The 25,968-nt window shown below is 47.8% G+C and overlaps 1 protein-coding gene across 1 annotated transcript in view; it reads left to right on the top strand.

The window, feature by feature from the left end:
- LOC119374211 (denticleless protein homolog) overlaps positions 1-13,170 on the top strand; it is a 42,668-nt gene extending 29,498 nt beyond the window's left edge. The window contains exons 6-8 of the mRNA XM_049410899.1: positions 3,179-3,354; positions 5,333-5,686; positions 11,809-13,170. Of these exons, the coding sequence (XP_049266856.1) occupies positions 3,179-3,354; positions 5,333-5,686; positions 11,809-11,877 (599 nt within the window). The 3' untranslated portion in view covers positions 11,878-13,170. The remainder of the gene's footprint in view (positions 1-3,178; positions 3,355-5,332; positions 5,687-11,808) is intronic.
- The last annotated feature ends 12,798 nt before the right edge of the window (positions 13,171-25,968 follow it).

The raw sequence follows: 25,968 nt of genomic DNA, 5'->3' as shown, positions 1-25,968 counted from the left end.
GGTCTTTATGAATTTAAGGTCCTTCCATTCGGGTTATGCTCAGCGCCAGCCACTTTTCAGCGTTTGATGGACAGCGTGCTATCAGGCCTGAAATGGCAAACATGCTTGGTATATCTGGACGACGTTATTGTCTTCTCCGCTACATTTGAAGAACATCTAAACCGGTTATTCACAGTTCTCCAAGCTATACGTTCGGCTTGCCTGACATTAAAACCAGAAAAATGTCATTTTGGCTTCAGTGAGCTTTCCTTCCTCGGCCACGTCGTAAGTCACAAGGGTGTTCGACCTGACCCAGCCAAAATAGACACTGTTGCAAACTTTCCTGCACCACACGACAAAAAGGCAGTGAGGCGCTTCTTAGGACTATGTGCCTATTACCGACGATTCATCGCGGACTTTTCGTCTATTGCGGCACCTTTGACACGACTCACACGAGAGGATGTTCCCTTTCTTTGGGGCGAAAAGGAACAAATGGCATTTACCGACTTACGTCAACGCCTCCAAAACCTCCAGTTCTTGCGCACTTTGACCAGGAAGCGCCCACAGCACTTCACACCGACGCCAGCAATGTAGGCCTGGGCGCCGTACTGGTACAGTGGCAAGACGGCACTGAAAAAGTGATAGCCTATGCCAGCCGAGCTCTCTCTCGCACCAAGGAGAACTACTCGACTACCGAGAAGGAATGTCTCGCTGTGGTGTGGGCAGTAATCAAATTTCGTCCATATTTGTACGGGCGCTCATTCAAGGTCGTCAGCGATCACCATTCGCTCTGCTGGCTCACTAACCTGAAAGACCCATCTGGCCGTTTGGCACGCTGGAGCCTTCAGCTTCAAGAATTTGATATGAGCATAACTTATAAATCCGGAAAGAGGCATACTGACGCCGACTGCCTCTCGCAGTCGCCCGTCGAGCCTGCCGCTATTGATGACGAATCCATGGACGCCGCATTCTTGGGAGTCGTCAACACGGCCACTATTTCACAAGAGCAGCGCGGCGACGTAGAGCTGCTTCCGCTCATCGATTTCTTGGAAGGACGACGTAAAGACGTGCCGCGAATTTTTGCCAGAGGACTGCCGTCTTTTTGTTTACGGAACGACGTTCTCTACAATAAGAACTTTTCTCCAAGCGGCAGCACGTACTTGCTCGTCGTGCCTTCATCGCTGCGAAAAGAAATTTTAGAAGCCTGCCATGACGAGGCCACTTCCGGTCACCTAGGCTACACCCAAACGTTGTCCCGACTGCGACGAAAGTACTACTGGCCAAAACTACCTGCTGCTGTAAAACATCACGTTCAGACTTGTGCTGACTGCCAAAGACGCAATGCGCCCCCCGGTAAACCAGCGGGCTTATTACATTCTGTAGAAGTACCAGCACGGCCATTCGCCCAAATTGGAATGGATTTCCTGGGCCCATTCCCAACTTCTACTGCAGGGAACCGATGGATCATTGTCGCCACTGATTACCTCTCTCGCTACGTGGAGACTAAAGCTATGCAGAGGGGCACAGCAGCAGAAGCGGCTCACTTCTTCATCGAAAACGTCGTCCTTCGGCACAGCGCCCCAGCAGTGGTCATCACAGACAGAGGAACTGCCTTCACGGCAGAACTTTTGGAGTCGGTTTTGAGGCTCAGTGGTACAGCTCACCGGAGAACGACTGCGTACCATCCCCAAACAAACGGACTAACGGAGCGCCTTAATAAGACCCTCGCAGACATGCTCTCCATGTACATCGACACGGAACATAAAACCTGGGACGAAATCTTGCCTTACGTGATCTTCGCCTATAATACCGCTCGACAGGAAACTACTGGAATGACACCGTTCAGTTTAATCCATGGTCGCGAGGTCACGACAACGTTGGACGCTATGCTGCCGCACGAGGGTGACGACATTGATACCGACGCCGAAGAATTTACTCAGCGCGCCGAGGAAGCCAGACAGCTTGCCCGCGTACGCATCTGTCATCAGCAACATAAAGATGCGAAACGATACGACCTGCGACACAAATTCGTTACCTACACACCAGGCGACAAGGTATGGGTCTGGATCCCAATACGTCGATGCGGACTTTCTGAAAAACTGCTGAGACGATACTTCGGTCCATACAGAGTCATTCGACGCTTGAACGACGTGAACTGCGTGGTCGTTCCCGACAGTGATTGCGGTTCCAATCGCCGGAAGCATTCACCCGAAGTCGTGCATGTCGTGCGGATGAAACCGTACCTGTCCAGCTAACTCTGGTTGGGTTCCAGTGCATATGTGCGCGCTTCTCTAAGCAGAGCACCTGGGCTGCGCATCGGGACGATGCCTCTTTCGGACGGAGGCAAATGCCACGTGCGTGCTATGAGAAAGACGAAGACGACAGCAAAAAGGCTCATACACGTTATACAGGAGCCAGAAAGAAGAAAGAAGAGGAACTCGCTGGCGCGCGGTATTAAAAAGACCGACCTGCTGTTCTCTCGATCTTGGCGTTACGACCTCTCTCTTGACGTCGCGACAATATGAATAGCTCGCTGTTAGTATGCTAGAGGATGTATGTGTGGTGGCTGAGTGGCTAAACGCATCGCACCACGGAGCAACGGGTCGCAGGTTCGAATCCCCGGTTTCACTCGAACCGAAGATTTTTTATTTCTTTATTTGCACCTACCTCAAATTTTCGCTCGTGGACAACGCTGATTTTTTACTCACAACCAAAGGTTCCACCGCCGACACCGGAATTTCTGCAAAGCGAGCTCTACAGTGCTATCACATTAAAAAAGAGCGAGACGCCAACACCATCTGTAATTCAAAAACAAAGGCGCATTAGGGCCCCCAAGATTAGCGCGTGCAATCTCGAAGGATATGGCATGGCGCACATGCCCACGCTACAGTTCTCGCACCCTTGCGTGATTGCTGCGTCTTTCGCGAGCAGCACCTGTTCATACCTGTGTGGTAGCGTGCCTTCATATGAAATGTCGCAGGGTGAAAATCGGTTCGGGTCAACCATGCTTCATTACATTGCAAGCTAATGGGCCTACTGGGACCACCAAAAAATTCGTATCACTCCAAAATTCATACAAGCCGTGATCGTATCACCGAGGTTCTACTTGTATGGGTTTTATGTGTTATCAAAATATGTCTGTTTGTACACTCGAGTGAATATTACTTCGAAGCTTTACAAGGCAAATCTGTCTTTGCAGAGAGTGCAGAAACACGGGCAGGTGCATCGCCCAGTTTGGCTCGGTTTTTACCACCACACTACCCGGCATGCAGCGCCCGCACCCCGACGAGGACGAGCTCGTCCATGGCCGACTGGTTCACACCGCCCACCAAGCGCAGGCTAACCAGTGTTACCAGCACGACGCCCGGATCTTTGGTAAGTGCTCACGAAGAGAGTCTGGGCTGCCTGCGTGATATATCTTACACCAGGAATTTGCCTGCGATCTGCAGAGTTTTGGAGGGATGTGCAATTTGGTACCAACTTTCTCATTTCTTTATAAACTTTCATGAAATCGGCACACTTATTGCAGATGTTTCTGTGATGCCACTGTGGAAATTTCACGAGTATATCTGTGTAATTTTTTGGTGTACGATGTGTTTCTTCGGGTTTTGTTTCAAGTCTGAGTCGCTTAACACCCCTATCATTCGGACACTGGCAAGTCTTTTAAGCAAAGAGACTTTTTCCAAAAAATGAAAAGGATGCAAAGGTTGAGGTTTCATTTTTCAACTTCGAGTGAAAATCTCTGCACATGAATATCTAGTGACATTACAGATTTCAAAGCATGTTTTCATTTTTCGAGCTCATTGGCTGAATAAAATCTCCTGATTTTTGGTATGCTAAGTCTCTGGCCGCCTAAGAGGACAATTTGCTTCATTTTTTATCCATTAAGAACTATTCATACCTTAGTAAACGCCATCAAAATTTTCCTGTCACAGCGAGTTGATGCGGGAACTTCCAGGCAGCGTCACCACCACCGTTTTATTTCTGCTTATTTTTTAGCTTACTGGTCGTCTTGCTGCAGGAATTGTGCTTTTTGATTATGAAAGCCCAATTTACCAATACGAGAAAAATCGTATTTCTCTTTAGTGTCCCTTTAATTTTTGCAAAAGTTAAACTACCTTTGCAAATGACCGCCCGAAAATATTGCCTAAGGAAGCTCCTCAAATGATGATGACGAAAAATGAACACGTATAAACGAACTGTTTAAACAAAGGTACCTTTTCTTTCTTCACTCATATTGCATTGCATTCGGGTTTTCATGATTTTTATCTTGAGTGACTGAAGTCACCCCTACTGTTACAATCACAGTCACATTATTTTTTAAAACACTGTAGCCAAACCTCAATGCTTTTTTTATTTGTGTTTGATTTTAACTAAATTGACAATAATGGACTTTAATACCCATGGTTCAGTGCATCAAATTAATGCTGCACTGGCTTACACAAGTCTAATCGCTCTAAATTTGCAGCAGTTCGCTTTTATAGACAACTCAATAACTTCATTTCATGCATGTGAATGCTTATTTTGTACCCAGCTGTGAACAGCCTGTGTTGTTTTCTTCTTTTTTTTTTTCCAGGCCTTGTATGTAATGATTGGCGCGTGCTATCAATAACCTCAAATTAAAAGACAACAGTTATGTTGTCCAGACTATTTGTTGTCCCTGTGTTATTGTAGTATAAACGACGACTCCATACTTTGCACTTTTATGGCAGCTGACCCGCATAAGTTTGGAGCATATAATAAACGCTTAATATTTATTTCGAGATTCTTTTCACTCTCTGCTCTCCAAATAACACCTGTGATCATCAACTCTGTTTCTGTGCTGTTTTCTTGCATGCTATTTGCATGTACCTACTGTTTTTGTACGGAACGTTTACTTTACACAGTATACTTCAAGTTTCTTTCAGTACCTGTATTTCTGCACATATATGTTTGTGTACCTTTTGCTATTACACAAAACGTTCATTTTTACACTGTGAAAGTTCTACCTATCCATTCTAGACAGTGTTTCACTGTACATAGCGTTACTCTCATTTTCTCTAATAGACTGACACTTGTCTAAAGGCTGTCAACTAGCCTATGGCTAGGGATACGGATGGACTTACAAGAGTTCTTTGCATGTGTAACACATACGGTAGACTCTCGCTAAAAGGAAACCTCTTTTACAGAACTGCTGCTTAAATAGAAAAACTGCCTCTAATGTGAATTCTGCACTACTGTTCATCCCTCGGTAAAAAGAACTCCTGTTTAACGGAACACATTTTCCTGGTCCCTTCAGGTTCCACTTAACGAGAGTCTACTGTAAGTGAGGATATTTCATTGACTGACCTTTATTGCACATGATTTTTTGCAGGATCATAGCACATGCTCGGAGGGCGTTGTCACATTACCGGATGGCAAGTCTCTGTCACCTCCTGCCGAAGCTGTGCTGTCCCCCAGAAAGAAAGTCGACAACGCCGCAAACCTTCCGCAGCGTCGCCTGCTGCCCTGCCTCAACGCCCTCGAAGACGACATCAAGAAAGATGCCGGTGCGACAGGCTTGACAACGTGTGACCTGGAAAACCAGCCCTTGCAGATGCAAGAAACGCCACCACGGCCCGTGGCATCCGAGGTGATGCCATCCCCTCCGAGTGCATCGCATAGCCGGAAGCAGCACAAAATCATGACTAGGCTCTTCAAGAAGCAGGCAGCCTCTGCCGTTGACAAGGTACGTGTGAAGTTGTTTTCCCCTTGGTTGATCTGGAGCGGGCGCTCAAATTTTATCGCTCTGAATCTGCCTGCCGAGAGCAGAAATGCTCCACATTGGATCGTACAGTGCAGACCACTTATAACGTAACCGCATATAGTGCAGGACCGGTTATAGTGCGGTCTTTTTCGACTCCCGTTTACCCTCCCATAGAACCGCATGTATACGCATACCGCTTATTGTGCAGTCCCCCAAGATGAAATACCGTTTATAATGCGGTGGCGGGAAAATATTTCTGAGAAACGCGGTAACGAGTGCGGTTCTCAAAGGAGGTACGCCGCTGGGGAGGGAGCGACGAGGTCGTTGCGAAGGGCGACGGCACACACAGTGAACAAACGAGGGGCGGAGGAAGGACAAAGACCGCGGCAGCGCTGCGCGGGCTCGCCAAGTGGGGAAGGGTGGTGGTTGCCTAGGCGACGGAGTAGCCTTAGCACCGGCGGCGGCAAGGCTCCGCGGCCGCTTGCCGGCAGCGCGTTCCGCGTGGAACGTACGATCGCGTCCTCATCAAGTGCGCTTTAAAGTAAGTTTCCTGTCGGGAAAAGCGTCGTCGTTATCACACTTGCTAAAGATATCGCGTTTGCTACCTCGTCCGCAAATTGAAAAGTTTTGCGGCTTCATGACGCGAGCTTTCGCCTTTTCTGCCAGTGCGCGGACTTAAACGAGCTTGGCGGGCTTTTGTCGCCGTTGATCTCCCGGCCGCGAACACAAACTTCGTATCACGCGCGCTGTTCTTGGGTTAGTGTTTGAGTGCGATCTTTTCGACGTCCGATCTTCATGTTGTCTTAGACAAACTTCCCGCGACAACATGCTGAACCGCAGGCTAGGCCTAATCAGCGTTGGTTGCTTTTCGGTAGCGGTCGCGGGCGATAAAAGTTGCGGTTTGGTGCGGAATCAACGAAACTTTTTGCGATGGCTGCACTTGAAGGGAAGGGAATCATATCGTTAATGCAAACGAGGGCATGGTTGGCACATGCAACTCTCGAATGGTGGTTCCGGATTCGATTGCAATGTCTTGGACATCGCGTGCGCGCCCGTGAAATCGAGCGATCGGTACCGCTCAGCAGGTGAAATTTCTATCGCGATTCTGGTTTCTGTGTAATGCGCATACCTCGAGGTGGCCTGAAACGTAGTCGGCGAATTTCCGCGATGGCACTTTGTTTTGTTTGCTTTTTTCCCCCGTGTTCATTTCGTTGGCAATGCGGGTCTTGGCGGTTAATTTTTGAACATTCGGAGATTTAAGTGGTTGTAAGCGCCCCATATCGCATATGTCGATTGTCGGACACGCGAGGCTACATGCTGAACACGTTTTGCGCAAGTGCAGCCTTTGAAGAAGTTTGTTTTGGTTATAGTGCGGTACCGCTTATAGTGCGGATATTCGCGACTCCGGCGACTTACGTTATAAGCGGTCTATACTGTACCATAAGTCGTGCGCATCACGTGAACCACGTGTGCGTCCACACGAGAGTCAACGCACTTTACACTGTACAGTGAAACCTCGTTAATACGTACCTGCCGGGAACGCGGCATAACTACGCACTAAACGGTAGTACGCATTAAACACCAAGTACAAATTTGCATCTCCTAGCGTACGCCATCGCCCAAATAAATAGAGTGCCACAGCAAATATTGCCTAAAGTACCCACCGCAAAGCCTTTTCTTTCTTTTTGCCAAAGTGGAGAAATCATCCTGGCACACTCGCACGACCGCCCGATAACTGCGTAGTGGCGACGCCGAAGAGCATTTCGAAACTATTGCAGAGTCCCTGATACGCGGTCAACGCAGTGACCGACATAGCGACAGAAGGGACAGTGTGATTTCCGCGGTATATGTTGTGCGTCTAACCGCGATCTGCCACTATACGAAAACTGACACAGTTCCAGTGAAACGCGGTACCGCCGCGTGGAGCCGATCGTCTCCCGGCTAGTTGCGTGCAGCGCGTCGCCTACTCGGCTCACGCCGTCACTACCGGGCCGCTTGCTGTGCCGCACGCGCGCATTTATCGTGGGAATGTTGTTCGTACCCACTTCGCTCCAGATCGTGCACAGATGCGGCGAGTAGCTTGTTCGGTTAAGGGGAGACGCGGGTCTTTTTTTTATTTCTTTTATTAGCTCGGTGAACTGAACGAAATTTAACAAACTTATCCCATTTTTTCTGCAGATTCCAAATCTCTAATTAGATTTTTGGTAGCTGCATTAGTACAAAAGATGTGCAGTCTCTAAAAGCATATTTCTTACGGGAATTTTTGGCAACTTTGCTTTGTCAAACACAGAAATAAAGTATGTGGCAAGGCTGCCAGAGAGCTGGTTTAGCCGGTGATGCTAATCCGATTGTCTTCAACAAACTTTGAATGCAAAATAAATACAGTAGAATCTCGTTATAACGAAGCGGGATATAACGAACTAATGGATATAACGAAGCAATCGTAATTCCCCTTGAAATTCCCATAGACGCCCATGTATTTAAAACCTCGTTTTAACGAAGCTAAAATTTCCTCGCAATGGATATAACGAACCTTTTTTTTCCCCCACCGAGCATTTACTGACCATTTTGGTAGCCGGCAAGTCAATGTCTTATAGCGCGCGACGGTTTACGTCCCATCACGGATGCGGTAATTCAAAACTCGCGCCTCGCGCTCCCGTGGAGCCGCCTGCCAACACGCGCGAGGGTGCGCGTCTGCCTGCCTCCCCTTCCAGTGAAACTCGTGGACCCACCCGCACACGTCACCCGGCCTCCCCTCTCCCGCGGAACTCGTGGACCCGCCCGCTCTCCTGTTGCGCGCGTGGACGGCGACGCGGCGACGGCGCGACGTGGGCGCGGGCCTTTTTGCTTGTCGTTCGCTGCGTGTGCATCAGAACAGCGTCCCTCTCGGTTCCCGCCGCTAGACAGGAGATGGACGACGGCAACGGCAAACGAGAGCGCAAAACGATTACAATCAAACAGGAGGCGGCTATGTTGAAAGCCGTTGAGTCCGGCGTCAAGAAGAAAAAAGTTGCCGAAGATTTCGGCGTAGCGTTGAGCACGGTACCGCGAGCGTGTAATCGACCGAATTCTACTCAATATGAGCATGAAGCGCTACAGCAAGCACGATCGCAAACTGCTTCCGACATGCCTCATTTGGCGTCAACAGCGGCGGTGACAGCGAAGATATCGGTGCTGCCGCCAATGAGGGTGCCGCGGGTGACCAAGACCTGGCGTCGTGGGACGCTCTCCTTGACGCCGGAGTTGTGCCCGACTGCGACACCTTCTGCACGTACGTTAGTGCCGATGCTGACGCGGTGACAACCGGAGAGCTGACGGTGACAGGGGTGGTGAATGACGACAGTGACGAATGTGTCGACGACAGCCCGGAGTTGGTGAACCCGATGTTCCGACGTCCGCGCAAGCGCTGGATGCGGCAGACCCGCTGCGCCGCTTCTTCGGCGCTCACGATGACGGCGAGGACGGACTCGACATAGCGGCAGCGGCCGAAAAAGCCATCATCCGTCTGAGGAAGACACGGCAGAAGTCTATTAAGGACTATTTTTCTGCTAAGTGAGCCGCCAGCTGGTGTGCCAAGTTTGGCGTGAATAAAGTAGCAGTTCTTTGCTGTTCTTTCTTTTGCTAGTTTTTCTCCGTGCGACGGCCGTTTTTCGTTTGCGTGGCGGGCTGCTGTGGCACTTGGTGGTCAGTACAGCCTCTCTTGCGTGCTAATTGTCGGTAGAAATGGATATTGGCTATAACGAACTAATGGTTATAACGAAGTAATTACGACTCCCCCTTCAACTTCGTTATAACGAGGTTTTACTGTAGACGTAAATGTGAGTGAAATTTTTTTGCCGCAAACTATTTCTGATAATCGAGAATTGTAATTTGGTGAACAACATTATAAGAAAATAAATAGCATCACCGGCTAGACCAGCTTCCTGGCAATCTTGCCACATACTTTGTTTTTGTGTTTGACAAAGCAAAGTTGCCAAAAATTCCCGTAAGAAATATGCTTAAATATGTGTTAGAAATTGCATATCTTTTGTTCTAATGCAGCTATTAAAAATCTACTTAGAGATTTTGAATCTGCAGAAAAAGCTGAATAAGTGTATTAAATTTCATGCCATTCACCCAACTTTTAAAAAACCATTTTTTAAGACCCACGTCTCCCCTTAACGCAGCGATGACGAGCTTCATGCAAGCGATGCGCACTCCGCGATGCTCTAGCGGTCCTGGCAGCGGACGGAGGCGCGTGTGGTCGCCTAATAAAAGCTTGCAGTATGGTTACAACCGCGCTACGCTTGCAGTATCGTACACGTGCGTTTAGTGCGATAGCGTCAATGCAGCGAGGTTTCTCGGCGCCCGCGACCCGCAACGCTAACTACGCAACAGCGATCTGCTTTCGCTTCTACACAGCGGTGCGCGCCTTATGACGCCTTAGTAGCGTTTGCTGTCGGGCTAGTTGGTACATGGCTGAAGTTCTTCGACCCTACCCGAGCATTTGTGCCATTAATTCAACTTCAGCCTTGAAGACGGCCGCGCACAACGAAGCGGCAGCGATCGGCGGCCCAGCGCGTTCAGGTTGTCGCCTAATAAAAGCGTGCAGTAGGCTTAAAAAGTAGCGCTGCGCCGCATGCGTGCCCGAGCAGATAGCTGAAGATACTTATTGTGATAAGGTTGTCGGCGATAAGTCATGTCGGCGCGTTCGTCGGTGGCCGCCACCTCGCCTTCGTTCTTTCCCGATGCTTAACCGCAAAGGCGTCGCCGCAATCGCGCGGAAGTCGGAATCGGGGATCGACTGATCTGCGCACTTCTCAAAAAGGACGAAGAGCGGCACATTCTGGCGTCGGGAAGTTGAGCGGCACAGTAAAATTGTATGGCACAAAAAGTTATCGCGGTACGCAGGGTACGCAGTAACCGGTAGGCATAGGGCGAACCACTACGGCTTAAAGGGGTGCTGACACAAAAATTTTGGCCTCGCGTTCTTTTGCTGCAGTGTGTTGCTGGGGGCCTGTTAGTCATAACACGGCACATCGTTTGCTGCAGCGCGCGACAGATAATTAATTACAGGCTCCTCATTACCGACCAGTGTCAGTTTCGGTTTCAAAAACGACAAGCCTCCGGGTGCAACTATCACCACCTAGCGGCTGCAGCGCTCGATCACGTCAGCACACAGAAGTGTGACGCACTTCCGCGCTGTTCGCATCGTCTTCTCGCATTCGCACGCTTGCCGCACATGCTGCGCGATGTCGTCGCCATCATCGTCCTCGTTCTCCTCATCGTCGTCTCTTGGCGACAATTTTCTTGAGACACCAACAGCGCAGCGGCGAGCGCGTCAAAACAGAAATGGCGTCTACGACGTCATCATAACTTGTTGTACCGGCTACAACGGTTACGTAGGGGAAGTAGGGGGGTCACCTCGGGTCACCTCCGAGGGTGTCAATGCAACAGGTGCGGCCTATAATGCTGGATCGCGCACGCGAACTTCAAAATTCACATAAAATAGCTTCCAAGCTTTATTCGCTGTCGATATTTTGCAGATGGTACACGCACGTACACGGAAATCGATCCAGCAGGCTATCTCGGCCGCGATATTTTGTGTCAGTACCCCTTTAAGCGGTCAGCGAATGCATTGGGCTCTATGGGACTCGGTCGGGGATTTGTCGCAACTACGTTTTAACCGTTAGTACATTTAAAGCGGGTACGTATAAACGAGGTTTGACTGTATTCATATTAAGTGCTCGCACTATGAGAAATGCGCAACCCTCTGCCATATGTTGTGGTAACGCAAAAGCATACTGGAGCTCATCACTGTTAACTCGTACCGCTAAATACCACAGCTCGTAGCTTTTAGCCCATACCGTTGAATTGCAAAAAGAGGAAAAAGAAACAAAGAAAGACGGTAGTTTTCAGTGGAACTAAGACTAGGAAATGAAAACAGTTTGCTACATTGCGAACTCCGTTAATTCAGTTTTCGCTCGATTCAACGAAGTCTGCAATGGGTGGCTGCATCTGTCAGTTAGTCACATCTGTATTCATAGTGGCAAGGCTGAACTGTACGAAGGTGCGTATATTCTGTTGCAAAAGGTAAGCGTGTGCAATCTCCTTTTCATGTGCAGGGAAAGAGCAAGGCAAAGAGGGCGCTGCTGAACACACAGCAGCAAATAACGGCCTTCTTCAAGCGCTGACACTGTAGAGGCACATGACTCGACTCGCTGCTGCCCGTCCCAGTTTTTCTAACTGGCCAGCCACCCACTGCCACTGTTGCTGGGTCAACAGAAGTACCACATCGCCTCGCTTCTAGAACAGACTGATATTAGGCCCTCGCGGGTCTTGCATTTTTAATGTCGTGTCAAAGTGAAATGCCTACCTAGTTAACACAGGTGAACAAAACAAAGAAGGAAAAAAAAATGTGCTACTGTGTTATGTTGTACTTTTTCCTTTTTTGTATGGCGACCTCTGAAGTGACATGTATATGCAGCATGAACCAACAACAACCTCTTTGCTTGAACTCAGTTGAGTTTGTTTTTGTCTCTATGAAACAGAAAAGCAAGATGGCTTCACCTCTTACTGTTTTTACTCTTTTAAGATTTGACATTGTTGCACATAATTTGCATGCTTTGATACATTTATGATATCGTTTCCTCAGTGTTCACTTTGCATAATTATACATGATTTGAATTACTGCATATTCTTGTGTAAGGGTTGCACTTTTTATTCACTGTGTGCCTGAACTTCAAATTTGCTCCTATTTTAAGGATGCTGGTGTCTGACTCAAACGATGGAAGCAGAGACATTGCCTACAGAGTTAGCACGAAAGTTCTCCAGAACACTTCAGACGATGCGCTTGTTGAGCACTGACGTCCGCTCAGCATGTGCGTCGTCTTCATGTGCAGTCATGGACAAATAAAGCGAACAAGGAATTACAAAGTAGAATAGATTTTGCATGTCACTCGTGGGCACTACCTTGGACCACTACTTATGTGGCTGCGAAAGATTGTCTCTGCCAGAAAATAAGCGTACAAGTCGAAATCAGGCTTTTATTACACGCACTGGCAGTAACAAAAAAGAAAGAACATGTGAACTTGTTCATATTTCAATTGTACGTGGCTGTATATCATTCTATTGGGTTGCTTTAGATTGGGATAGTGTCTGAATTCAACTGTGGTTGTCGTTATTGCGTATGTTGCGCAAAAGGCACCGGCTGTGTTTGAGTAATTCAATGCAGATAGACAGTGATAGGCAGTGATTATATCAGTAGTATTAATCATAATGCTGTTGTTCAGTAACAGTGTCGTTTTCTGTTGAGCCACCTACCGTAAGGTCATGTTCCATACGCATATCAAAAGTTCTGAAAAGACATCTTTTTATACTCTTCCCATTCATACTGTACTTGCATAAAGTTTTTATTGTGTGGTAATGTCTTCCCTGCAAATGTTTTCTCACTGCTGCATGTGAAAATAAACATAAAATGATTTCCATGTTAAGTGTCTGTGTGTCAAATAATGAACCATGTGAACTTACAGCATTCATTACCTGCCAACTCTGCCAATTAGTCCCTTGATTGTGACCTTTGCCCCACTGCAAAAAAAAAAAACAAAGCTTTATGTGACCTTAATGTTCCATTTAAGCATCTTAGAAGGACACGAATGAGAAAAATGATTTTTCTCATATTTGTAAATTCATCTTTCACGATATCAAAAGCACCACGCTTGCTGCGAGAAGACACTTGGGTGAGCGACAAAACTCGGCCAAAGAAAGTGCAATGCCACTTCGAAGTTCCCGCACCAGTCGCCATGACATCATTGGTTTTGATGCCGTCTTCTAGGGCTATGTATTTCCTAATCGGTAAAAGTGAAGTATATGTTGTCTTCTGGAGGAGCCAGAGTCCTGACATACCAAGTTGCAGGAAATTTCGTTGTGGCAATGTGGCCAAAATAACTCAAACCTCGATATAACGAACACGGATATAACGAATTATCGGTTATAACGAAGTAAATGAATGATAGCCTTGGTAATACCTACAGTGGTTCGAATGTACCCTTATAACGAATTTTCGGCTATAGCGAAGTTATTTCCGCGTCAAATGCGACTGTTATAATGAGGTTTCAATATATGAAAAAGCACCTGGAAGGCTACCCGCCGCGGTGGTCTAGTGGTTATGGTGCTCGACTGCTGACTCGAAGGTTGCGGGACCGAACCTCGGCCGAGGCGGCCGCATTTTCGATGGCGGCGAAAGTGCTTGAGGCCTGTCTCTTTAAATTTAGGTACACATTAAAAAACACCGGATGGTCGGCCGTGGCTTGGGCAATGACTGAGCGCGTGCCGGTTCATGATGATGGTCGTTTTACCTCGTTGGTCGGAAAATTTCGTGGCGTAAACACAAAACGCCAGGGCCCCTAAACCACCACCAACAGACGCTTGCGTGCCCCCTCTGCTAGCAGATGCGCACACTCCTTGCGTTTTCCTCTCGGACGCTGAGGAAGGGCATTCGGAGAGGTGGACAGACGAGACGACGAACGCAGCGTAGCGAAGGAAAGAGCGAAGCGAGCAAACGCTTGTAATCCCGCTAGCATTCGCTGTAGACTCGTGTACAACTACAACGCCACAACTAAATTTCGACCTTTGGGTGGTTTAGGGGCCATTTAAAGGGTCCCCGTAACACTTTTCTGAGTTATAATGGAATAGTCTCTCTATTACTGCATGACGCTTCACGAATCACATGCCGCAAAAATATTTAGAATCCGTCAAGTATACGAACAGAGTTGCAGGTATTTGTCGAACGCTTCAAGCGCTTTCTCTCTCCTTTCGTGCCAGCGAGCGCGCTGAAAGCTACGCAGGGAGGGGTATGACAAGGGGGCAAGAAGATGCATCCCTTCGACAACGCGCGCCAGGACCTTGAGCCCTTGATTTTCTTCGAACGCGCGGCTAGGGTGGCTAGAATGGGGAGGAAATTGAAAAATTTCGGAGGGGGGGTTCGAACTCCCCCAAAACCCGACCCCCCCCCCCCCTCTTGGCTACGCCCCTGGTACACAGCGATAGTGCTGCGAAGTCATTTTCTCTTTTTATGGTTGGATTGGTAGTTATGACTATTGCCGTGATGGCCGTATTATGCGTAATATTGGTAATTACATTATAATTACCTTCCTTTTTTTTTTACTCAACACACTTGCAAAGCCCCTTTAAACTTTCTAAAAAGACGGCGTGCAAACACGGACGCAAGAAAGAAGTCAGGACACCACAAACGCCGTCCTGACTTCTTTGTTGTGTCCGTGTTTGCACGCCCTGTCTTTTAAAGACGATAGTCTTTCTTCGGAAACTTAAACGCAGATATTTTAAAGGCGATCGTCTTTCTTGGGATACTTAAACGGAGAAATTTTGGTCTGTCTGTCTTTCTGTTTGTCGGCACGTCACTCGATTCAGTCACTCGGCCAAAGTTGAACCACTTGCCCAAGGGCCAGCCATCTTGAACGGCTGACTAGGTTCATACTTGTGTACATGGTTGATCAAAAAGCAAACATTGCGCATATCTGAGGCACAACATCACTAGGTAAGTATTAGGTGGTGTGTTCCTTTAATAAAAAATACATAGATACGTAATTCTAGAGACCCTAGTTTCTTAAGCGGCGCTGAAAATGCGACTGCGCGGAAACTTGCCTTCATCCGTGCCCTCTGCACGAGCTCATTGTTGTGTTTCGGTTCAGTATTGCACTGTACGAAAGCCATGGGGCGCCGCTCTGTCATTCCTGTTTTACCCAGGCGACGTGTAAATAAAAGAGTGTGTGGAGAGTACTCGTTGAGTACGAACGTTTCGTCTGCTTCGGCGCTTCGCGCCAAACCGCGTGTTCGGGCTGGCTGGCGTCCCCGCCGGTCGCGTTGGTCACCGCCGGTCTTCGCCTGCTGCTGCGCCGGGACTAACAGCCCACAACACAGCACACGTTTCCCGACGTATTGCCAGATGGCGTCCATATCTCACGCAGCGCCTCTACTACCGTATTTAGACGACATTTGCAGCGAAGCACGCAGATACGCGGCCAATTTTTTTTTAGAATGAATACTTACCAACTAGCTCAGCTATCTGTTATTCTAAGCCCATTTAAACTGTTCTCCCAAAGGCAAACAAAATTAAACAATCAATTTCGGGCCAAAATCTAAGAAGATTTCAGAAAAGGTGGAAACGTACCTAAAAAATTGCCTGCTCTCGCACTACCCATTACTAGGCACTAGCTGCTGGTCAAAACGTCATGTGTACGTTTTGTCGGCAGGTTGAAAGATTTATTAGTTGAAAAGAAAATTCGTACACGAAACAAGTTTATTTGAACTCTGCAATGAAGAGCTATCTACAGAACACAGGTCTTAGCCCACTTGGCTTTCTTTTCTTCTTCCGTATGGTTAACCCCCTTTAAAAAATTACACCATATCCCGCTAAAGGGGACCATGAGGCGATGCGAAGCCGGAGCACTTGCACGATCGCGTTCCGTTGGCGTTCTTTGGGCATGCTACCGACCTCGCGTCGTGGAACGCGAAGAGGGACGCTACGCGCGTCGTATCTTCCCATTCAGCCTGGCCGTTAATTCTCACAGGGAGAGCGGGGAACGCGGTCGACAGGCGGGCGAGAGGAGAGAGAAGCGGAGGGGACGCGCATGCGCTCGAGCTCATCGCGGCGTTGCGCAGGAGAGAAATTCGGCATGTCTAGCCCGCGTTTCAGAGGAAGAGTGGAAAGGGGGAGGGGAAGTGGAGGGGAGAGGGGTGTGTGGAGAGGGTATGCGCATGCGCAGTAAGGGTGGTCACGCCGCACACCACCACCACCGGATTGAGCTCCGCCTTAAGATACTTCGCATCTAAAATAAGTGCACCCGAGTTAAGGAATAAAAAAATCACAGCATATCCACGGAGTGAATGATGATGAGTGGGCGAAGCTGCGGAGGTTCATCGGTAAACCGTGAATCTTCCGTGAATTCTGCCCAGTACATCATCACCGACGTGAGATCGGGCGCGTTTATACTAAAGGTTCGATGAGTTATGACGACTTGCAGCTCACTTTAATTTTACATGTACGCTGTGAATTTTCATTGTTTAGAAAACCATTGCTTTAGAAAACATCTGGCGTCTTTCGTTAAGCAGCTGGCGTCTTTTCGTTTTGCTTTAGAAACATCTGGCGTTCTTTCGTTTTGCTTTTACAAAAACATCTGGCGTCTTTCGTTGGTTTAGCTAACACTTACACTTCTACTTCTACTAACGTTTCCTACTGGAACATGCCAATGGCTGCTAATGGGGAATGAGAGACAGAAGAATTCGGCTTTTAGTTAACGCGCACGCTGCGAATTTTTTTTATTGTTCAACAACGCACAGGAGAAATCTCCCACCGGCACCACCTTGCAGGTCAAAGCGTAAGACTGGTTACATACTACGCTACGAGGGACGAACGGGTGCCGCCTTAAGGAGCTTCGCCCCTAAAATTTACAACGTATCACGTTGTACGCTCCGTCGTTCACTTCAGACTACGCAATACCAACTAGCCCAACGTCGTTCCCTTCTACGTGCCTTGCGTCGAAATGCTTCTCGCATTGCGCTGAGTTCTCTGTCAGCTGTCTTTCAGCTCTCGGTATCGCACGACTTTACTTCTAAAATAACTCTTTCCACGCCAGTACTCGGAACAGAGATGCCTTTTCTGTCGACGACCAGTACCCAAAGTTGCAGCCAGGAACGAAGCGACAACGTCCAGTCTTCTTCGGTTTCTATGGCATATTGTCCTCACACCTCAAAAATCCATGACCCTCGAACAATAAGCACCACTTGAACGATGAAAAATACGACGCCGCGTTGCCGAGTGCTGGGCTTTCCTCCGGCAGTCTGCGACGGCGGCGGCCGCACCATGCATGGATGGATGGATGGATGGATGCTATGAGCGTCCCCTTTATAACGGGGCGGTCACAAGTGTGCCACCAGGCTCGACAAAAAAAAGAGAAAAAACCCTTTACTCGTCTTTTTCTTAGCGTTGGCCTAGTGTCTTTACTTCAATTAAAACTATTTTACTCCAGAAAAAAAAAAGAACCTAAGTCTTCAGCTGCGTTCTCTGTCCTTTACGGCAGAATGTCCTTATATTCTTTTTTCCAATATTTATTTTTGTCCTTTCTCTCTAGTTTTCTGCCACCAATACTATAACCGTCTCTTACTTATTTCAATCGCGGGTGTGTTCAGCTTTCCATTGTCTCTAAAACCCAAGGCGTCACGTAGGCTCGTGCCCAAACGTACACCTGGGTGGATATCTCCACATTCAATCAGAACATGCTCCGCCGTTTCCTTATCTTCCCCCGCAGCACGTGCATTTTCTTCTTTACTGAATTTCGCTTTATAACTACCCGTTCTAACTCAACCCGATCTCGCTTCAAGCAGTAAATCGCTTCCCATTGAATTATCGCAAAATGCCTCCCTCCTTATTTCATTTTTGCCCTTTCGGTAGTTACTCAAAGCCGGTTTTTTCTCCATAGCTGCCGTCTAGTAAATCTTCTCCGCCTCTCTGACTTTTCGCTTAACGCTCTTTGTTGACACTACCACCATAGGCGTGCGCAGGGTTCCTCATTAGGGGGGGTGAAGGTTCATCGCAGCGCCCCCCACCCTACTAAGTCCATGTATGGGGCAGATTTTGCGCCCCCTCCCCTCTTATGTGACTAGGAGGGTCAATGTACGGGGCAGATTTTGCGGCCCCCTCCTAGATGATTAGGGGGGGCGCCCCCCCTGCCCCCCCTGTGCGCACGCCTATGACTACCACTGCTTACACTACCAGCCGTATTATTTACTAGTGAGCCTCCTAGTTCTTTTTCTCCACTGTGTGTCCACGCTCTTTCTATACAAGTAACGGAACCCCTTCTCTGCCCATCTACTCTCCTTCATATTCCTTAGCCTTTCTTCAAACCTTATTTTGCTCTGAGCCTCCCTCGCCTCAAAACCTGCCCATCCAATATCGCCCTTTACAGCCTCATTTGTCGTCTTCCCGTGAGCACCAACGCGAGGCGTCCCACAGTCCTTTGATTTATATCCATTCCCGATTGCACCTCTGCCCTCATGCACACCAATGAGTTCCCAAAAGTAAGCCCCGGAACCATTACACCTTTCCACATACCTCGAAGCACCTCGTACCTATTGTATCCCCACAATACTCTGTGCTTCATTATTGAAGCATTCGTCTTTCCTTTTGCTGCCGAGGCTTTTTCCTGTACCTCCATGTACCTGTCACCCTCATTTATCCATACTCCGATGTACTTGTATTCGCTCACCCTCGGTATTTCTTAGCCTTGTATTGACACCGCCTGATCACAAGGATCATTGAATATCATCAATCCACATTTTGTTACACTAAATCCTAGTCCTAGAGCTTTCCCTTCCCTTCCGCATATATCCGCCAGCTGCTGTATATCCTCTAGACTGTCAGCAAATAAGAGAATATCGTCAGCATAAAATAATCCTGGAAGCTTCTGCTCAATCATCACGCCGCCCTATTTGTGTGACAGATTAAAACCAAAATTGCTACCTTCTAGCTATTTTTCCATATTCACCATGTACAGCATGAATAACAGCGGGGACAAAGGACATCCCTGTCTCAGCCCCTTGCTAATCTCAACGTTCTCTTTGCTACTGTAACACAGGTTACACAGGTAACGAATTACCTCTGCCTTTACGCTAAGCGGACTGGTTACCGATCATTACTTGTCCTGCCGAGCCCACGGCGCACCATCTGTGTAGTTCTTGACTGTGCGAAAATGCTATTGAAATTGTTATTAGCAGGTGATGTTGAGACTAATCCTGGACCTAGGAATGAACACAGTGCATTGTCTGCTGATATGCTTGATGTACTGAAGGCGTTACAAGTTGGGCAGTCAGCCATGCTTGAGCAGTTAAGTTCAATCAGATCAACCCTTGCTGATCATGAAAAAACGTTCAGTGACCTGAGCTCGCGGTTGACCAAGATAGAATCCTGTCGCTTCCTAATGTAAAGTCTCAAATTGACAATAACTTGAAAGTGTTGCCACTAACAGCGCTGCTCAAGTAACGAGGCTAGAGTGCCTCGATGCGCGCGCCCCCGCTTAGAGTGGTGTCAGCTTTTGAAAGGGCAGATGCCGCCTCCTCGGCCTCGGCGGCAGCGTTGCCGCCATTTTGAATCCCCCGCCCGGTCACTTGTGCGTGGCGCGCGTGCTGTTTTTGGGTCGGTGCTCGTTTCCCTCCAGTTTTATGCGCTCGCTACCGTCACCATGGCCGGGTGTTGCATGCCGCAGTGCACCAATCATTCCAGAAACGCTGGGAGCTGTATCGTTTTAGAAGATACGAGGTTTCTTTGGACAGTAAAAATCAAACGTGACAAGCGGCATCCGAAGAACACATTATGCACTTGCAGCGTACGTTTCCGGCCGGTATTTCGAATGCACATGCAAGAATAATTCTGCCGGTGTTAACCTTGCGTAATAAATGGACACACTGATATCAGCTACATGCTCAAAATGCTTTGGTTCACGTGTGCATGAATCCTGCATTTTACTTCGCAAACATTCTTTACTGCACTTGGTTGGTCCTGTATCTGCCTTTGACTTTTGCTTACGCTATTTTTTGTGATTTGAAATGTATCATGGAATATATTATACGTGTTTGTCTGCAGATCAGATCCTTCTTTTTTCCTAATAATAATTATTTGTGAGAATTACGTCCCAAGAACCCCGATATGATTATGAGAGGCACCGTATATAGTGGAAGGCTCCTGAAATTTTGACCATCTGTTGTTCTTTAACGCGTACACATAAATCTAAGTACGCGGGCCTCTGTCATTTCACCTCCATCGAAATGGGGCCGCTGCGGCAGGGATTCCATCCCGCAACTTTCGGGTCACCAGTCAAGCACCATAACTAAAACCACAGTGGGTTCTTTGTTTTTATATTACTTTCCGTGTTTCAAGTACGCCTTCTGTGCTGGTCTGATGCCCACGTATGTATGTCTGCAGTTAAATGTTTTTATCCTTCTCTGTTTCTGTGTTTCAAGGTTACATTTTCGTCCTGTCTTAGATAATTACGCAGTTCCTGTTTTTTTAATCATTTACGATCACTGTGAATCGACTAGTGGCACTTGTGTTTTATTATGTAATCTGCGTTTTATTTGTGTAGTTGCTTCTCTCAGCGCAGCGTAAATGCGCACAAATAAATGGCCTGTACACTGGATAATAACGCGCGCGCACACACACACGCACACACAAACACACACACACACACACACACACACACACACACACACACACACACACACACACACACACACACACACACACACACACACACACACACACACACACTGAGTATCTTATTTCTTTGGGCAAGCATAATTTATTTATTAATAATGTAAGCCCTGAAAGCTCATACAGGAATGCGCATACAAACAGTTCTCGCAAAGCGTCTATGCAAAGAAGACGCATGAAAACAACAAGAAGACGGGGACGCATTGTGTTCAGTACACACGCTATGTCAGTAAAAAAAAATACAAGAAACAAAGTCAAGTTGTACAATGAGTACGTCATGGAAAACCAGTTAATGAAATAAAAACTCACAGGCTCCCTTATGCGTTCGCTTAAGACGGCTCGAAAGCGAAAGCCATCTTCTTTCCGTTTTTTGCGCACAAAGCGCGGTTTAACATTGCCTCCAAGATCGGTTGCACCTCACCTGGCTTTGCACTGCCTTCGTGATCTGCCCACTTTTGACCAAGCTACGATGTCATGCGATAAAGACATCATATGACGTCACGCCAAATTTGTGAAGCCATGATGATGTCATATGGTGACGTCATCACGCGCCGATGATTTTTTGCATCCCTCGTCCCCAACGTAGTGGTACGCTGACGCCGTAGACGCGGGACGCCGACGGTCAAGTTTTGCGTTTGATGAGGCATTTAAGGCTTTCGACTTAAAAAAGACGTCCGCCACGGTGGTATAGTGGTGACGGAGCTCGGCTGCTGACCCGAAAGTCACGGGTTCGATCCCGGCCGCGGCGGTCGTATTTAGGTGGAGGCGAAATGCTAGATGCCCGTGTACCGTGCGATGTCAGTGCAGGTACCAGATGGTCAAAATTCATGGAGCCCTCCACTACGGCGTGCCTCATAATCATATCATGGTTCTGGCAAGTAAAACCCTAGATATTATTGAAAGAGACAAATAAACGACGCCGTGCATCTGCCGCACAAAGTGTAAAACAGTATTGGAAATACTCGATGATATGTGCATGCAATTGGGCATGCGAGAAAACCTGCAGAAACTGGAGATACAAAAAGAAGGAAAAACGCACTGATACTGCGCGCATGCAAATTTTTACGGGATACTACTTAACAACGTATTCATCGTTTCCATAAGGACTCAAGGTGCAACTCGATGCCGATACAGTAGCGGCTACAGATTGTGAGCAAGAAATGTCAGCAATAATAATGATAAAGAAGCTCTCGTTTCATTTTAGCAGGATATTCGCACCCCTCGGCCCTTTATTCTGTGTACAATATGTATGACGCCATTTATAATAAACGAGTAAATTGTTTGCAAACTTAGCTAAATGAGCCACCTTAATCGCGCTTAGGTAGCTTCGCAACACTAAATTGTGTGTGTTCAGATACATATACTGCTGCTGCTGACATGTATACAAATACTTTAAACGATTGTTTGTGTATTTGGAATGCAGAGCTTACGAGAAAATTAAGTAAGGCTTTAGACTTTATTGTTTCCGGCGTAAGGAAGAGGATTGGGTTTCAACATAAGTCTACGTCTACCTCTAGCGCATAACACATGCACAGGCCGTCAGCTTAGATGAATTACCTGTTTCCTTAGTAAACATTTAGGCAACAACAGCAATAAAAGCTGCCCAAGCTTCAAAAAGAAAAGAAAAAGAGAAAGCTCACTAGCGTGCACTTATTTCCGGACGTATCCGCGCACCGCAAGCGCTTTGTGTAGCGCGCTCCGCATGCTGCCGAGCTGCGGCGGGATTCGCAATGGCGGCCGTCGTAGCAGACGACGCGCCTGTCCTCACCCTCAGCGGAGCGCGCGGGCATCAAGGCACCCTAAACGAGGCCATCTGACCGGATTAGCGACATGGAAAGCAGATCCCGAAGGTGTAACCTGATTAGGCGTGGCGTGATAGTGCAGAATTAACCACTGAACTCTGTCACAAAAGCCTGGCCATGACTACTCAAAGTCGTGACATAGAACGTGCCCATAGACTCGGAACTTATCGAGAGGGGAAACGGCGACCGATACAGGCTCACTTAGACCTGAGTCTAAGTGAGCCTGAGAGAGTCGACTCATAGTGAAATTTGCACATTTCAAGGATAAGGAAGCGCTCCTTTCGTCTAGCGGTAATCTGAAAGGCATTGATTACGTGATTACGGCATCAGTAATGACTTCCCCCCGGAAATTCGCTCAGCCAGAAGACGCCTTATCGAATTTGGAAAAGCGCAGCACTCCCCGTATGAGCTCCGTTATGACAAGCTCATCTGTGGCCGTAAAACATACGTTTATGATCAGGCTAAGCAGTTGGTTGTCGAACGCCAAGCCTAGCAACGAGCGCAAAAGCCACCAAGGCTGAATCAGAGTGTCAAGCATGATCTCTCGCTGCTCTACACTAACATTCGCAGCCTGATACCTAAACGAGGTCCGTTATGCACCTTGATCTCATCATCTTCTAGCAACGTCGTACTATTGACGGCAACGTGGCTAACCTCTAACGTACTTGATTCCGAAATTCTTCCCGATCTACCAGATTTTGACATCTTTCGCAAAGACCGCTTTGATGATAACCGTGGGGGCGGTGTGGCTATTGCCACACATCATTTGCTTAAGTGCTCTGCTGTAAATGTGCTGTAAATTATTATTCATGAAAAGATTGTCACCTATAGGTTGGGAACTCTCCCTGGATGTAGGCCTCGTCGTTGAAGACATTGCTGACCCTCAGGCTCCGGCCGTCCAGGGTTGCGAAGGCGTGAGGGGCGTCTGGAAACCGTGGATGAGCGATTGCCCCAGATGATGATGTTGACGCCTTCAGCTTTTTGGCAATCTGTGGTGCGATCTTGTACGCGTTACAAAATAAACACGGAGGCGTGGCATGACAACCAGGCGCACGTGACCGCACGCGATTGGTCAATGCAGAGCCGTGACGTCTGTCGCGGTTCAAATGGGCCATTCGCGTGCGGTCACGTGCGGCTGGATGTACTGCCACGCCTCCGTGTTTATTTTGTAACGCGTACAAGATCGCACCACTGCAGTAGAACGTAGGGAAGAAGTTTAAGCCTTCTGAATGAGACATGAATCAAACACTACGCGCGAATCATGAACGCCACATTTCCAACTTTCCATCACAAGTGTGGAAGAATTGTTTGTTGGTCTAAAAAATGTAGAAATATTGGCCCCAGAAAATTCTCTTTCGTGAAATATGCAATTTTTGAAATTTCAGCGTACTTAGCGAAAAGACAGTGCACTTCTTCGCATGGGTCGGGAAAAAATTGGAACTCAAGCAGACTCACTCAAGAAATATATTTTGCTCCCTGGGCTCCCTGGGACTCAGACTCAATTTTTTCTCAACCGTACTCAATCTGACTCAAACTGACCAGCACATTACTTAGCCGTACTCACTCATACTCACGGCTTGACCTGAGTCTAAGTGAGCCTGAGAGAGTCGACTCATGAGTCCGTTAGCTTAAAATTTGCTTTTTAGATCACGGTGTCAATGCTTTTTAACGCTGATATCTCACATACTCGGTGCTTTATGACACGCCATTTGATCTTGTACCGTCTTATACGAGCTATCAGTGGTTTCAGTACACCAAGGACATTTTTATGAAATACGCGACTCAACACGACACGTTTATATCATGAACTTCCCGTAGAAGTGTTTGCGGGGTGAAGAGGGAGGTCATGGTACCCCATGAAAAACTCAGCCTAGCGTTCGAGCCATTAATTATTTGCTGCAAATCGGATACAAGTTCTTCAAAATAATTGTACGCGAAATAATAACGCAGCAGATGTTCCAAAACAACAAATACGCAGCCAGGTTACATAGGGCGGCAGGCTTTGTCTTGCGATCAACCGCTTGGTAAACTTGAGTAGACGGCCCGTAACGGCGGCCTCTCGAGGCTGCAGGCGCTCACATTACCTGTGCTGCTTCGACTGTGGGCGAGCTTCGCAGAGAGGGCGAATGAGATGGGGAATGTATCACTGCGAAAAGTAACAGCTGTTGCCAACACGAGCCATATTATGCAACGAAAAATTGGGGGACCCTTAAGCTTCGCCTTTAAGAGTTGAACGCGATAGCGAAATCCGGCCCCTAGTGCGCACTTCAACCACTAAGTGCATACTTATTAATGTGTATTGTTACACACACACACGCACGCGCGCGCGCGAATTTTACAGGCTTTCGATCTAAAGCAAGAGTCGCATGGCCTCCAAGATATACGCCGCGCGCCGGCCCTCTCGGATGCCATAAAAAGTCGAGACATATTTCTCACAACGCCTCACAGATGGCAGCACATTATCTAGCGTTTGCTGCGTTGGCTTGATATGTTTTCCTCTAGATGGACATAGTTGTCCATTTTTAGAGCTGTTTGAAAGTTCGTGTGTGTATTTAGCGGCGATGGCTGCACTATCCCGGCGTTTTTCGACGTAGTTTGATGGCCTCGCGAATGCGCCTACCGTATGGGCTCGTTTTCGTCGTGACACCTGCCGAACTCCTTTCACTACATGACATTTATGTAGTGTTTTTGCCAAAGCAGCTGCAAGCAACATCGTGGCTTTGTGGTAAGACACCTGCTTGCCACGCAAACGGCCCGGGTTCGATCCTCATTGGGACCGAAGATTCTATCGTTTATTTTATTTGCTACTTTCTCGATTTTTCGCTCACAACCAACGGTGCCGACGCCGACAGCGGAATTTCTGCGACACGAGCTCTCTAACGCTACCGCGTTAAAACTGCCGGTAATATCGCAGTGAGCGCCTTCAGTACAGCACACATGTGTTTCTTCCTCCGCTGTTATACCTGAAGTCGCAAGATATCGTGATAAACGCGTGGCTTGTGTTGAATATCCTGTATGCAGACACACAAGAACGATATCGTATAAGCGATGCTTTCATAAAGAAAAGCACTCGGACACACTTTTGTTAACACCCGGGTGAGGCAAGAGAAACAGACTGAAGTTTGAGTTGTTCGACCAGCGTGAGCATGTGTGACAGGCTTTTTTAATTGTCACAGGCTTGCTTTATTAGGGGCGAAGCT

The sequence above is a fragment of the Rhipicephalus sanguineus genome, chromosome 11, assembly GCF_013339695.2.
Source record: "Rhipicephalus sanguineus isolate Rsan-2018 chromosome 11, BIME_Rsan_1.4, whole genome shotgun sequence".
Classification (NCBI taxonomy): Eukaryota; Metazoa; Arthropoda; class Arachnida; order Ixodida; family Ixodidae; genus Rhipicephalus; species Rhipicephalus sanguineus.
The sequence above is the reverse complement of the archived record's forward strand: the minus strand, read 5'-3'. Positions and strand labels throughout refer to the sequence as shown.